Source organism: Plasmodium berghei (genome assembly GCF_900002375.2).
Source record: "Plasmodium berghei ANKA genome assembly, chromosome: 10".
In the NCBI taxonomy this organism is placed as follows: domain Eukaryota; phylum Apicomplexa; class Aconoidasida; order Haemosporida; family Plasmodiidae; genus Plasmodium; species Plasmodium berghei.
The window spans coordinates 658,394-673,356 of record NC_036168.2 but is presented as its reverse complement, the minus strand read 5'-3'; the positions used below and the strand labels follow the sequence as shown (position 1 = coordinate 673,356).

Sequence of the window (14,963 nt, the reverse complement as noted above, 5' to 3'; positions counted from 1 at the left end):
GCCAAAGTTGTGAAGAAAAACAGGAAAAAAAAAAAAAAAATATAGATGAGTAGATGGGTATATAGACACGAAGAACAAAGAATTATACTAATATGTCTGCCCTATTTAACTATTTTAATATTTTTTTCTTAAAAAATTGTAATTATAATTTACAAGGCATATTACATTATAATAATTTGTTTTTAAATCATTTTTAATTGTATATATATATATGGGAAAAAGAAAAAGATAATGTTCGTACTTGTTGAGTTGTATATGTATATACACTTAACTATTTTAATGAACAGGCATGAAAATAAAATATCATTATATAATTTTCAGCATTTATTAATATATCAATTTTGTAAATTTATTTTACATCTAAAACATTGAAATGTGTATAAAATTAATAATTTTTTATATAACAAAAAAATGTATATATTTTCTATATCCCTTAAATATTTCTTTAAAAAAATTTTTTTTAAAACGTCTAGTTATTCACTAATAATATGTTTTTAATTATTTTTATAATTTATGTTACAGAAAAATAAAACAGTAGTAATAATAACACTACTCCCTAATTATACAAAAGAAATTTCTTATAAAGAAATGAACTTGTTTATAAATATATTTCCTAATCTTATTATATAATTTTACATATATTAGTTATCTAGTTTTCAAAAATAAAACAAAATAAAAGACTATATGATTTCTTCAGATTACTCTTTTTTCAATATTTTTTAAAACCCATTCAATACGGTTTATGGAATATTCGTGTAATTAGTTTGCTGCAATTTGAGCTCAACGATTCTGTGGGAAGTAGCGAATATTATGATGGAGCACGCCAATTTAAAATGGTCAGTGAAAGGTTATTTTTTATTGGATTAAAAAAAAGAAAGCAATTATCAAAAAAATATCCAAAAAAAACGCAAACAAATGCAAACAAATTCAAAAAAAATACAAAAAAAATGCAAAAGAACGGAATATATGGATTATACATCTGCGAATACACAGTACATCATTTAATTGTTCAAAGAAATATAATTTTTTTAATAGCTTATTAAATAGTCATAATAAATAAAATATGCGATTATTCTTCATGATTTAGCACACAAAATTGAAAAAAAAAAACAATTTTGAATCACATTTTTATAACGAATAGTTTTATTTTTTACATATAAAGATGGAGCAAAAGCCAGAGGAAAATATTATAAACTTGTTAATTAGTTTCGCAAATAAACATTTAAAGAAAAAAGATATCATAAATGAAAACAGTAGAATGATTAAGGATATGTTTTCTTCTATCATATTAGTTCTAATAAATAATATCGATAAATATAGTTTAGCAAATTGTATTAATAACTATATATTAAATGAGTTAAAGAGTATCAGATTTGAAGCCATTCAAGATTTGTCAAAAAAAAAAAAAAAAAAAAATAGTGAAAATAGTGAAATATATAAAAGAATAAACATATTTATCATTTTTTTAGAATGCATATTTACTAAATTTGATGATATAAACTTTTTAAGCATAGACATATCTTGGATTTATAAACTTATTTCTTATAAAGAAGATTTTAATTATTCGTCTTTTTTGAATATTTTAAAAACAATATTATTATTTATTGAAAAAGAAGAAAATAAAGATATTGTATCATTAGATAAAAATACGAATAATACTCAATTTGGAAAAAAAAAAAAAAAATTGTGTGTTGTATATATTTTATTAAATCGTATAAAAACAGAAATAGAAAATCATGTTAAAGAAATAAAGGAGAATTATATTTTTTACAAAAATAAAATAAAGCAATTAGGAGTTATACACAAGAACTCTGGTAATTTATATGATCCTTTGTGTAAAAATCAGAATTATAATGAAAAAGAAAAGACATTGGAAAATCAAAACCACATAAACATAATAAATAACATATCATTATGTTTTAAAGATACATGTGATTTATTTATTAATATAATAGAGGATAAAACAGAGATAGATCAATGTAGTATTGAATGGGAAAATGAAATAAAAGAAATAGGAAAAGAATTAATGCTTTTAACACCATTCATTAATGATAAAGATATAAGAAATTATTTAATAAATACATTTTTTTTTACAATTAAAAGATATATATTTAACAAAAAGGAATATGAAGAATTATGTCTGATAGTTATTAAAGTAATGTATTTGTTCATAAGAAATGATGTTAAATCTGAAATTAATTCAAATTATAATTTTAATGAAAAAAAAGAACTTTTTATAAACAATTGTGATGGAATAGAAAATAAAAGTTATGATGAAAAATATATTTTATACATATATAAAGAAATTAACTCAAATTTTTGTACATTTAATAATAATGATGTTGTATTAAATGGCTTAGTTACGAACCTAAAAAAAGATGAACCCGTAGATAAAAATTATCTGAACAGTATATATAATTTTCTTGTTATAAATATAGATGATTTATATAATATTGAATTTGTAAAATACGCATTTATTGATGATGTACGATATTATTTGTTATTATATAGTGAATCATATAAAGATGAATGGATATTAAAAAAAATAATATATATATTTAACAAAATAATAAATATATATAAAGATACAAGTATGGACAATTTTAGAGATTGCTCTACTTTTTTAGAGGCATGGGAAAGATATGAATGTATATTAAAATGTATTGAAAATTTTTCTATACATTTATTAAAAACCAATTGGCAAAAAGTTATCGATTTAATAAATATGGGAAATCAAATAAGAAAAAAATATGAACTATTTTGTGATTCATCATTTAAAGAAAAAAAAAATATTAAAAAAATAAAAAATCCAAAAAATTGTGAAAACGAACAAAATGAAAAATATTACGATTATAATAAAAACAAAAATATGGGTATTAATATATTATCATATAATCTGAAAAATTTTCAAAAAAATAATTTTTTATTTTATGATAGCCATGATTATAATGTCTTTAATTTTTGTGTAAAAAAAAAAAGAGAAAATAAACAATTCACATGTACAACATTTGGAAATTATTCAGATTATATAATATTAGTATTAATTGAATATTTAATTTGGAAATTGTTGATACATGATAATAACACAGTAACTCGTTTTTCTTTGTGTGCATTAATAGAACAAAAGGAAAACTACACAAAAACAGATAATACACAAAATATGGATTATAGTGATGAAAATGTTGACAAAAAAAGTGAAGAAATTGGTGGAATCGAAATAAGCATACTGCTCAATAGTATAAATGATATTTTTTTTTTTAACATATTTTTTCCAGAATGTGTAAAACCTACACTATTTATAAAAGGTGATATTCCTTTTTATGAATTTCGGATTAAAAATTTAATAGTTTCTAAAATTTTAAATAGAAAAAATTCGATTGAATATATCCAAAATTTTATTATTTCGTTAAATAAAATTAATTTGTTTTATGCTAATGCCAGAATAATACTTGAAGCGATAATTCAAGCTATCAAAATAATTGAAAATTCTAAAAGTTATAATTTTTTTTTGAAATATTTTGATAAAAAAATAAACGGCATCAACGAATGTATAGACACGGAGAATGAAGATATAGAGTTAAATAATGTTATGAGTAAAATAATTTTGAATATTATTCATAAAATAAAAAATGTATCTATAAGTAGAAGAAAAGATTTGCAAATATTTGTTTTAAAAATCGTTATAAAAATGAATGAAAGTTTAAATCTATTTAGTACTATAAAAAGTTATTCCTCATTTTTGCAAATTTTTGAAGAAGACTTTTTTTTCCATGCTTTGGAATATTTCGAAATTTTGACAAATAAAAAAATTAATTTTGTTAATACTTTAGACAGTAATTTTACGAATTTACCTGAACAAGTCAGATTATATGTTTGGCTAGAAAATAATGCAAATATTTTTTTGAACAATTTTATTGAAAAATTTAATAAAGTAATTGATTTAAATCAATACATGTATTTTTATGGATATTTGAGGTTATTTTATTTATTGCTACACATAACAATAAAAAGAAATAAAAAAATGAATGAGGATTATAAAAATATTATTTTACGTATTCAAAAAGATGATAACTTTTATTTGGTTTATCATTTAGTTTTATACTTTTTTAAAAACAATTTAAGTCATATATTTTTAAAAAATGATATTAAACAATTTTTAGTTAAAAATATTGGAAATTTAAGAAATTTTATTAAAGGTAACGTATATGAGAAAAAAAAAGAGTCTTTGTTTCCTTGTCAAAATGAAAAATTAAATGAGCATATCTTAAATAATTCTGAACGTTCAGAAATAATTGCAACATTTTCTGAGCATTGTTTTGATTATAAAATGCTGAGAAAATTGTTTATATTTACAGATATTGTAGAATATTGTGGAGATATAACTGCATATTTTTTGAACAATAAAATAAATTATTATAACACGTCTTATTCATATAAAGAAAAAAATATGGATACATCTGGTCTCGAAAAGTCGCTAATAATACGTGATAATGCACCTGAAGAAACGGATATTGATGTGTGTCGAGATAGTAAAAATTTGTATATAGAATGCGTTAATTTTTTGAAAAATTTTACTCAAACAAATATTAAAAATAAAGATGATGAAAATTATAACAATTTGAGAGTAATATTGGCACTTGCATATGTTTCTAATACATGTACAATCTTTGGGAAAATAGAGGATGAAGAAAATTTAAATAAACAAATTTTGTTAATGCAAATGAAAAATATATACAATGATAGCTCAAATATGCCAAAAGACGCACACATACCAGTAGGAAACAATAATATAATTAATAGTCTATGTGGTTATGGAAATTATTTTTGTAAAAATTTTAATTTTTATAGATATAAATACTTATATAAATATTTTTCTGCACACAATACCTTTAAAGAATATATTTTTGATAATAAAATAATATTTTCAGAAACTATAGTTAATGACATTGAAGTAAGTAAAGAGGAGTTGGTTTATGTTTATTTTATTATAAAACTATATATAATACCTTGTACTTTTTCTTGTAAAATAAAAAATAAAAAAAATTATATAGATAATTCTATAATACAATTTAGAATAAAAATTTTAAACCTTTTAATAAAACAAAGCAAAATGCTGATAGATAGATTTTCTGAATATAAATTTCCAACACACTTACTTGAATTGGCTTTTCTTACTTTATTTCATCCTTTAATTGTAAAATTTGAAATTGAATTATATAGTAATGAAAATTATAAAGCAATCGAGGATATGAAAGAATATGGATATATATCTTTTAAACTATTAAATTTTGTAAAAAATATTTTGAAAATTGGACAGAATAAATTGTCTATATGTAGAAGTGTTGTTATTCCATTTTTAACTTCCTATTTTTTTAGTATAATTGAATATGGAAATATTATAATAAATATAAGCAATGAATATTTAGATAAGTTTGTGGAAATTATTGTTGACATTCTTATGCATAAAGAATGTGTATTATATGATTGTCAAAAAAGTTTTACTAACGATTTATTTAAAATAAAAAAAGGGAATTTAAATTTTAATAATTTTATTAATGAAAATATTTGCTCATACTTTTTAAACAAAATAGAAAACAACCAACATATTATATTCCCTTCAAAATTTTTTGAAATATATCATACATCAATTTTTTTAAGACTTTTAACATTGATATTTTTAATAAATCTATTTAAAATTTTAGAAAATAAATATATTTGCGTAATGAAAATAGGGATACATAATAAAACTGAGCATATTTCAAATGATGAGATGTTGGATTCTCCAAAGGAAAAAAAACTAAAGGAAAAAAAAGAAGAATTTTATAAAAAAAGAAATATAATATTATGTATTTATGAAAAGCTTATTATTCATATTTTAAAAAGAGTTGATAACAAAAATGTGCTTCGCGAAAATTTAAAAAATAAATGTAATGATAATGAAAGTAAACAAAAAAATAATAAAAAAGATGGTCAAAATATTACCCCATTACCTTTTTCGTATGGTCATAATATTCAAATAAGAGGATTACAAGCATTATGTATCCTTTCAAGATATTTTAAATATATAAAAAAAGGAAAAAGAAAAAATATAATTTTTTATGTTAATACACTTTTACAATATGATAATCTTAGTACAACTCGTCAATATTTAGAATTGTTTTGTTCATCAATTTGTAATTCTTCTTTCATTTTATTATATCCCCATTTAATTAAAAATATATTAAGAAATAATGGTGAAAATGCACAATTAACTATTAGCTCTTTAATTATATCTGCACACATTTTTTTAAAATCTAAATTTAGTTACTATTCTTTTGTAAAACTTAATTATAATTCCTTTTCTGGATTGACAGTTGATCAGCAAAAATATGCCACAAATATATTTGTAAAAAAACAAAAAAATGTTAAAGCATCACAAAAATTAAAAGGAAAAAAAATCAAAAATATTATTAGGCAAATCTTAGAAAAAAATAAAGGTGAAACAACAGAAATTGCCAAAGATGTGGATAAGACAATTGCAAATATAAAGAAAAAAAAAATTCAATATGGTAAACAATGGAAACTAAACGAGAAAGATAATGATAAACAAATAGGAAAAAATAGAAAGAAATGGGATAATTATCAAAAGGAGCAAAATAAATTACATGAATATGAAAATAAAGAAGGATCAAATTTTCAAAGAAATAAAAATGTTATTTCTATAAAGGATGATAATATTGAAAAAGAAAAAAAAGATAAAGTTTATGAAATGGAAAATAAAATATGGGATACAGAAAATATAACTAGTAAAGACAATCCACAAAATGGTTATTTTTATTCACCATATATTTCCAAAATATTAACAAAATTATTATTAAAAATAGTACTTTTATGTTCCTCTCACTCAGCTTTAATTAGAAGTATTTCACAATATATATTATACAATTTTTTAAAAAAAAGAAAAGAAATGCTATTAATTCCATTTTTATCGAAAATATATTTATTTATTAAAAATAATAAAGATTGTAAAAGAATAAGAGATAAATTAAAAAAAGAATTTAAAAATTGGGATACTTCAATTATCGAACAAAAAAATAATATATGTATGCTATTACCAACTTATAATCATTCATTTAATTTTTTTGATGAAGATATAAATTGTGAAAATACAAACACATTTACACACATTTTATATAATAACGAATTGGTGAGTTCCTATACATTTATAGATAGTATTAAAAAAATTGTCCAACAAGAAATGACTTCTATAATGTATAATATACAGTTAGAAAAAGAAAAAAAAGATGGAATTTCTATTTATAAATATAATAATGAACAAAAATTGTTAACGTTAAATCAGTTTTATCATGGGAAGAATGTAGATGAAATATCTTCTACAATTGACGATAAGAGAGATACAAAAATTTTAGCTAGCGAAAATGGGCAAGAAAAAAAAAAAAAAACAACTAGCCAAATAATTAACGGAGAAGCATGCTTTAATAAAAGCAGTGAAAATATTGACTATGATAAAAACTTTGAAAATTTTTTAAAACAAACCAAAAAAAATTATCAAAAAAAATTCGATCCAATCGATAATATAATAGAAATTAATAACGAATTTCGAAAAAAATATCAATTAAGAAAAAAAAATAATTTAATCGTCATTGCTTCCCTAATTGACAAAGTCCCAAATTTAGCTGGCTTGTGCAGGACATGTGAAATTTTTAATGTTAAAAAATTATTGCTCAGCAATATAAATATTGTTAAAGATTTTCAATTTCAAAAAATTTCTTCCACTGCTAATAAATGGATGAATATACAAGAGTTAAAAAAAAAAGATATTATAAAATATTTAATCAAAAAAAAAAAGAAATATTCTATTATTGGCTTAGAGCAAACAAATGATAGCAAACGATTGAACGATTTTATTTTCCCAGAAAATTGTATACTAATATTAGGAGACGAAAAAGAGGGTTTACCATCTTCTATTCTTTTACTTTTACACCATTGTGTGGAAATACCTGGACATGGAATTATCAGATCTTTGAATGTTCATGTTTCTGCAGCGATTACTATTTATGAATATTTCAAGCAACACCTTTAGTTGAATTTTTTTTTTTTTTTTTTCAAGTTATGTGAGATTTTATTTTTATTAGTTTTTTTTTTCGAGGTATACACGAAAAAAAAATATGGTCATACTCTACAGATAGAAATAGCGATATAGGATTTTTTTTTGTATATTCCTTTTTAATTCCCTGTTCATAATTTTTTATTGTTTTTCTGTGCTCATTGTGACATATTTTTATTATACCGTCACTTAATTTATATTTCATTAATTTTAAAGGTTTTATTTATTTTATTTTCTTATTCTTTTTAAACTCTTTTAATAATATTCACTTTTTGTGGCTATCTTTTGAATTTGGCGTATTTATATAATATCCATTTTTGAAACAAATTAATTTTATTTTCGCTTGTCATTTCCGAATGGAATTTTTTCATTTAAAAGTTTTTTTTTTATTTATATTAAAAATATTTCAGTATTTTATAATATTTGTTTGATTTAATAACATAAACTAAATATGAAATTGAACGCTGAAAGCATTTCAAAAAAATATGAATTAGAATTATTATCGCATATAATTTTAAACTATGGCTTTAAAAATGTAGCAATTCAGCTAGCTGATTATATGCTAAATGATTCTCTTTTTATTTCAAATACAATAAAAAATATTCTTTTAAATTCACAGAATGATCGAGTATCCAAAGATAGCAACCTAAGGGTGGGAAACAAAAATGGAGAGACTGGAAAAGATGAAAAGTCTGAAAAAAATTTTGAGCAAAAGTTTGAACAAAATTGTTGCTCTGGTAATTGTAATAAAAATAAAACAATTTGTGATATTTCAATTAACAAGGAAACAAATAATATTGACCAAGTTAATCTATACATATTAGGTGACACAACATTAAATGAATGTTGTGAAGATTATGTATGTTCAGATCATGTTCATGCAGATTTTTTAGTTCATTATGGGATATCTTGCCAATCATTTATTACACCATATATTCCTTCTATTAATATATTTAACAAAATAAATATCGAAGGACATTTTTTAAAAAACATTAATGAATTTATAAGTAAAAAAAACATTTTAGAGGAAAATAAAATATCTATTATATTAACTGATGTTTCATATATAAATTATATGAAGCAACTAGTTATATGTTTTTGTGATAAAAATAAAATGAGTTTTTTATGTGACGAAAAAAAACAAAAAATATTTTATGAAATTGATAATAAAATAATATCGAGTAAAAATATTTATGACCAAAATATATTGGTTAGTGAAAAAAAGGAGGGAAACAATTCAGTAAATAACACATGTACAAGTAGCAACAGCATAATTGATGATAATACATTTACTAGTTCTGATTTACAGTTTACTAATATAATAATTGGAATGCATAGAATTGCTAATAATATGAACGGAAATGTATATTATGGATATTGGGATGCATATGTCGAATTTAAAATTGATGATAATATTTTTGATAAATATAAATTTATGTGTGGTAGACTTTTATTTAAGGTTTTTTATAATACCAAGGAAAAAACATTTGTTTATAAAATCGTGAAAAAAAAACATATTGAATGTAAACTGGAGAATGAAGAGGAATGCACACTGAATAATAAATGTGCAAACATTTATCTTTTTGCAGGAAAAGAAAAAGATTTTACAAATCGAGTTATTCTAGAATATGGTAGTTATTATGATATATATAGTTACAATGATGTAACGATATTTAGTAATGAAAACAACAAAATAAATAAATTGCTATTAAAAAGATATAATTTGATAGAAATTTGTAAAAAAGTTAATACATTTGGAATAATTATAGGTAATGTAAATTTATGTAAAAATAAAGAATTAAGATTATTAATAAATTATATATTACGAAAAAATGGGAAAAAATGTTTTACTATTGTAACTAATAAATTAAACAGTGCTAAACTTGAAAACTTTTATGATATTGAAATGTATATATTATTAACATGTTCAGAAAATAGTTTATTAGAATTAAAAGACTTTTCAAAAAAAATTATTAACCCATATGAATTTTTCGTTGCTTATAATTATCTTGAGTGGAATTGTAATTATTTGTTCGACTTTTACGATTTATTAAATGCAAAAGAAATAAAAAAAGAGTATATATCAAGTTTGAGAAAGGATAAATATTTTACATGGGATATAAATTCTGAACAGTTGTGCATAAAAAATGAAAATAATAATGAACAGCAAGAATTATTGTTGAAAAAATATGACCATCTTATAGATCATAATTCAACAATTTCTGTGCAAGATCAACAAAAATTCATAACGCGATTTCAGGAAAATTCATCTATGTGTCAGTATTTTATGGAAACAATAAAAGAAAATGAAAAAAGGGAATTTAAAGGGGTAGACATTAATTATAACACAGAAGAAATACCAATTGCTGTTCAGGGGCTAGATGGTATAGCACAAAGATATGACTCTGATCTTAAATTTTCGAAATAAAATTAGCTAGCACACTACCAGGTCTGTAATTTTCGAAATATTTCAGAACTAAGAAATGAATACATGTAATGTTTACGTTATAGAACTAGTTTATCATTGAAATTGCAGTATTTCATCATTTATGTTTTATTTTCTACTTATTTATATTTTTTATTTTCAATTTCACTAATTTTGTTTTGTTTTAATTTCAAACACCCAAACAATAAGCGTGGGGTGTGCCCCATTTTTTATATCCTTTTAAATTATTCATTCTCGTATTCGAAAATATATATATATGTAATTTCTCTTATTTTTTTCATCTTTTAACTTATTTTAATAATATTAAAACCAGTGATAATTATAAGGTTATAATAATTTTTTTTGCGATGTCGCATTTGTTTTTTTTCAATAAAATATTTAATGTTGACATTTTTTTAAATTGAGGAATTAAAACAAATATTTATATTTTTTACGACTTAATTTTTTTTTTTTTAACAATTTGTAACTATTTTCGATGTGAAATTCATGAAATGTTTTATGAAACTTTATAGTTAAAATTGCGCATGTTTTGTTTAACTGTGTAAAAAAAATTTAGGAATGGATATGCGGATTTTGTTTTATTAGTAATGTATATAGTATTATTTATTCACTCACTTATTTATATGAATTTAATATTTTTTATTTTTTTTTGGTTGCGTTTTACTTTTCCTTTTCATAAATTCCATTTTAATGACGAAATTTGCTAAAATACTCAAATTGGCTATAGAAATAAAATAAAAATCACAAAATTAATGAATAAACAAATGAGGAAATAAATGACGTGGCAATATATTAAAAAGAATATATATATAATAGCTATATGTATACAAACGTCAAATATTAAAAAAAAAGAATACGAGAAATATGCTATATACCAATAAACGAAATGTATGAAGAAAACACTTTTCTTTCTATACTATTATAATTAAATACTTTATTTTTTTTTCATACAGTTTTATATATTTTATGTTATTGTGAAAAAATGCAATTTTTATTGGTATATGCATAATTTTTTGTGTATATATTTTTTTTTCAGAATTAAATAAAAAACTCGTGGATGTGTAAATATATTTTTATTTTGTTTATGTAAACAAATCCTTATATCAAAAGCACGTATGCTATGTTGAAATAAAATATCCACATTGTTTCAAAATACAACATATTTATAGGCATATATTATTAATAAGCCCAAAGGGAGATATAATAACAATTCTATAAATTTTTTAACGACGATGAAGGAAATAGTTTTTTTTATTTTGCCAGTGGGTATATTTTTATCTGTTTGTTTATTAAGCGGGGTAGTGATGTTTCAACAATTTGCCATATACATTCAAAAAAAAAGTATTAATTTTGAAATATATTCATACAAAATAAGCATTTCAATATCATCACTAATATCATTATATTCTTTAGTTCGTTTTTCATTCACTCTGTTTGAATTAAAAAATTTTAATGATGAAAATGCAGATTATTTGAATCCACCAAACTTTCGAAATTCATACTTAAAAAAAATAAGATTACAAAGGAACTTTTGGATTTTATTATTATGCACAATAATCTGGATATTTTTTATTCGTTTTACTTATTTGCTTGGATATTATCGAGGGTGTGTAAAAAAAATTAATGACGAATTTGAAAAAAATTTAGAAGCAAAAAGAGATTCCCAAGGTATACAAAAAAAACTATCACAAACATCGCTAACTACTGAAAATAAAACAACCAATGAAAATATATTAGACGATCTTAATAAGGATAAAAAAGGAAATACCATAAGAAAACGACACTGAGTTATTTTTTTTTATTTTATTTTATTTTTTTTCTTTGTATTTTTTTTGTTTTTATTAAATAATTTAACTTTATTTTTATGTACAAAACGTATATTATATTTATATCAAATAAGTTGACACATTCTAAAAAAAAAAAATTAGAATCTTTGCAAAAGAAGGAAAATTTCATTCCAATTTTGTGGGATAATTATCGCTTAGGCAATCAATATGTATCTCTTAATTATTTTCTGCCATTTTTGTATTTTGGAGTCTATATTTTTGTAGTAGTCTTTCTTTTTTTTCTTGGTCAGAATCCTCATTTTCAAAAGTATATTCATTATTGGATAATTTCGAACATTCTTCAATTTCTGTTAATTCATTTATAATTCTTTTTTCTTCCTCTATTAACCATAAAGGCTTAATATATTTAACTATGCATCCTCTACTTTTCATTTTTTCTAAAAAATGTATAGCATCTAAATTGGGGCGCGCAGTTTTTGGTAGTATTTCAAATTTGTATGGTTTTATATGGGCTCTTAAATTAACACGTTCCATATAAATTATAGTAACCGATCCCCCAACTTTTTTAATTGTATCAATTGAAGATTGATCAGCATTGGCTACTTCAATATTTATTTTATAAGGAAATGGATAATCATTAATGTTAAATAGTTTAACTCCATTTTTTATTCTTACACATTTTGAATCATATAAATGTCTTTGTGTTATTGGGAAATTAGTATCTAACCTCCCTTTTTCTATAAAATATCTTAATTTTGATAAATTTAAAAATTCATATTGTTTTTTTTGTCTACTTAACCATGCCTCAGGCCATTTTGGCAATCTTCTATATAATGGAGTTTTTCCACTTTCAAAAGTTCGGCTATTTGGTTTTCCGGATTTTCGATGTTTATGTTTATCTCGTATACCTTTTCCTGGGCATTTATCTCCTCGGCCTCTTTTTTTTTTTCTTTGTCTATTTAATCCTAATGTTCTTAAATTTCGTGGCTCAATAGGAAATAAACTTTTTTTACTGTAAGCAAATCTTCGATTAAATGGATGACTTTCAAAATTTTTTTCTTCACCATCATGAAACATTTCTCTAAAATGTTTTCCTATTTTTAAATCATTTAAATTGAAATTTGATTTATTATTTTTATCATTTATTTCGATTGTTTTGTTATCATTTTTTTCAATACTAATATATCTACACGTAGGCATCAATTTCACGCTAAATATTTGTCTTATAACACAACTAGCCAATTTACCATTTTTTAACATATTTGACAAAAAAAAAATTATTTTCACGTTTTTATTCCCCTCTTAATTACTAAATATATTGTATGCATATGTATTATGCTTAACAGATTGCATTATTTATTAAATGCGTATGTATATATATATATCCCTTTTAAAAACTGATCACTAATATGTTGTTTTCAGTTTATAAGAATGTTGTATACATGTATGTGCAAAGGAACATAGTTTAATATTAAGTCTACGTTTTTTTCAAAAATTATTAACATTCATGTTTTTTTACAAAAATTATTAACAGTTCACCATAATAGTATATAACGATAATCCCATTTATACACAAAATGGATATGCATATTTTAATTGAAATACAATATATTGTTTTAGTTTTTTCCTATATATATATATAATGAGAACAATTTTCACAAAAAATAAATAGTGCTAATTTTTCAAGGCTTTCAAAAAACATAGATAAGCCGACCTACAAAATGTATAGGTGTATATAGTGTTTTTTTTTTTTTTAAAGAATGGTATTGTAATTCTAAAATTTATAAGCTTTACAAAAAAAATTAAAAAATTTGCTTAATAATGGGTTATGGAAATTATTTGTATTTTTTTTGCTTTCTATCATCTTAAGGGGAAAAGGATAATTTTTCTAAAAGTGCATTTTTCCGAAATATGTAAAAAAATATAATACACTATTTATATTTATTGAGAAAAAAAAATTTTTTAACACCTAATGCCCAATGCTGTTACATACGCATAATATGTATTATTGCATATCCAATTTTTATAATAATTATTTCTTTATTATTAATTACTTTCGTTGTATATATTTTGTTATTATTTTTTCTTATTTTTTATAGTGTTTCACATTTAAGGAAGCTTGGCTAAATTCGTAATAAATACAATTGAAAATTTTTATTTATGTAAGAAATATTATATGATTTATTTTATTCATTCATTATATTTATACATATAAAAGTATATGTTTGTGATAAACATATTATGAAGCGTTTTGTTCGACGCTTTCTTAAGATTTTTTATTAAAAAAATTATGAACAATTTTGTATGTATATTAGCAATTTCTTTTATGTGAATTTTTATTTATATTTATTTTTCTAATTATAAAATAAACAAATAAAGGCTCCTTAAAGCATACATATTGTACATACCATTGTAAATACGCCGCACATATGCACATATATATAATCTTAATGCATTTATTTACACGTCAAGTTTTTAAAAGTAGAATGAATTTTTTTTTATATATTGTAAATCTATTTTATTGCCCTAATTTTTTACATGTACATTTTTGGGAAATGTTTAAGCCTTTACACGAACCTTATAACATTTAACTATTTCTATTTATTGTGTTATTCTGTTATTT

At 21.4% G+C, this 14,963-nt stretch overlaps 4 protein-coding genes across 4 annotated transcripts; 3 read left to right on the top strand and 1 right to left on the bottom strand.

Moving 5' to 3' along the window:
* Window positions 1-1,162: 1,162 nt before the first annotated feature.
* Window positions 1,163-8,083, top strand: PBANKA_1015300 (rRNA (adenosine-2'-O-)-methyltransferase, putative; the record flags this gene model as incomplete). Its single annotated transcript, XM_034565235.1, has 1 exon — window positions 1,163-8,083. The coding sequence occupies one exon, from the start codon at window positions 1,163-1,165 to the stop codon at window positions 8,081-8,083; it is 6,921 nt and encodes a 2,306-aa protein (XP_034421952.1).
* Window positions 8,084-8,558: 475 nt separating this feature from the next.
* On the top strand, window positions 8,559-10,535 carry PBANKA_1015200 (diphthamide biosynthesis protein 2, putative; the record flags this gene model as incomplete). The annotated part of the gene is made up of 1 exon (XM_034565234.1): window positions 8,559-10,535. One exon carries the CDS (start codon window positions 8,559-8,561, stop codon window positions 10,533-10,535), a length of 1,977 nt encoding a protein of 658 aa, XP_034421951.1.
* Window positions 10,536-11,785: 1,250 nt separating this feature from the next.
* Window positions 11,786-12,340, top strand: PBANKA_1015100 (conserved Plasmodium protein, unknown function; the record flags this gene model as incomplete). The annotated part of the gene is made up of 1 exon (XM_034565233.1): window positions 11,786-12,340. The coding sequence occupies one exon, from the start codon at window positions 11,786-11,788 to the stop codon at window positions 12,338-12,340; it is 555 nt and encodes a 184-aa protein (XP_034421950.1).
* A 216-nt stretch (window positions 12,341-12,556) lies between these two features.
* Window positions 12,557-13,600, bottom strand: PBANKA_1015000 (mitochondrial ribosomal protein L15 precursor, putative; the record flags this gene model as incomplete). Its single annotated transcript, XM_034565232.1, has 1 exon — window positions 12,557-13,600. The coding sequence occupies one exon, from the start codon at window positions 13,598-13,600 to the stop codon at window positions 12,557-12,559; it is 1,044 nt and encodes a 347-aa protein (XP_034421949.1).
* Between the last annotated feature and the right edge of the window lie 1,363 nt (window positions 13,601-14,963).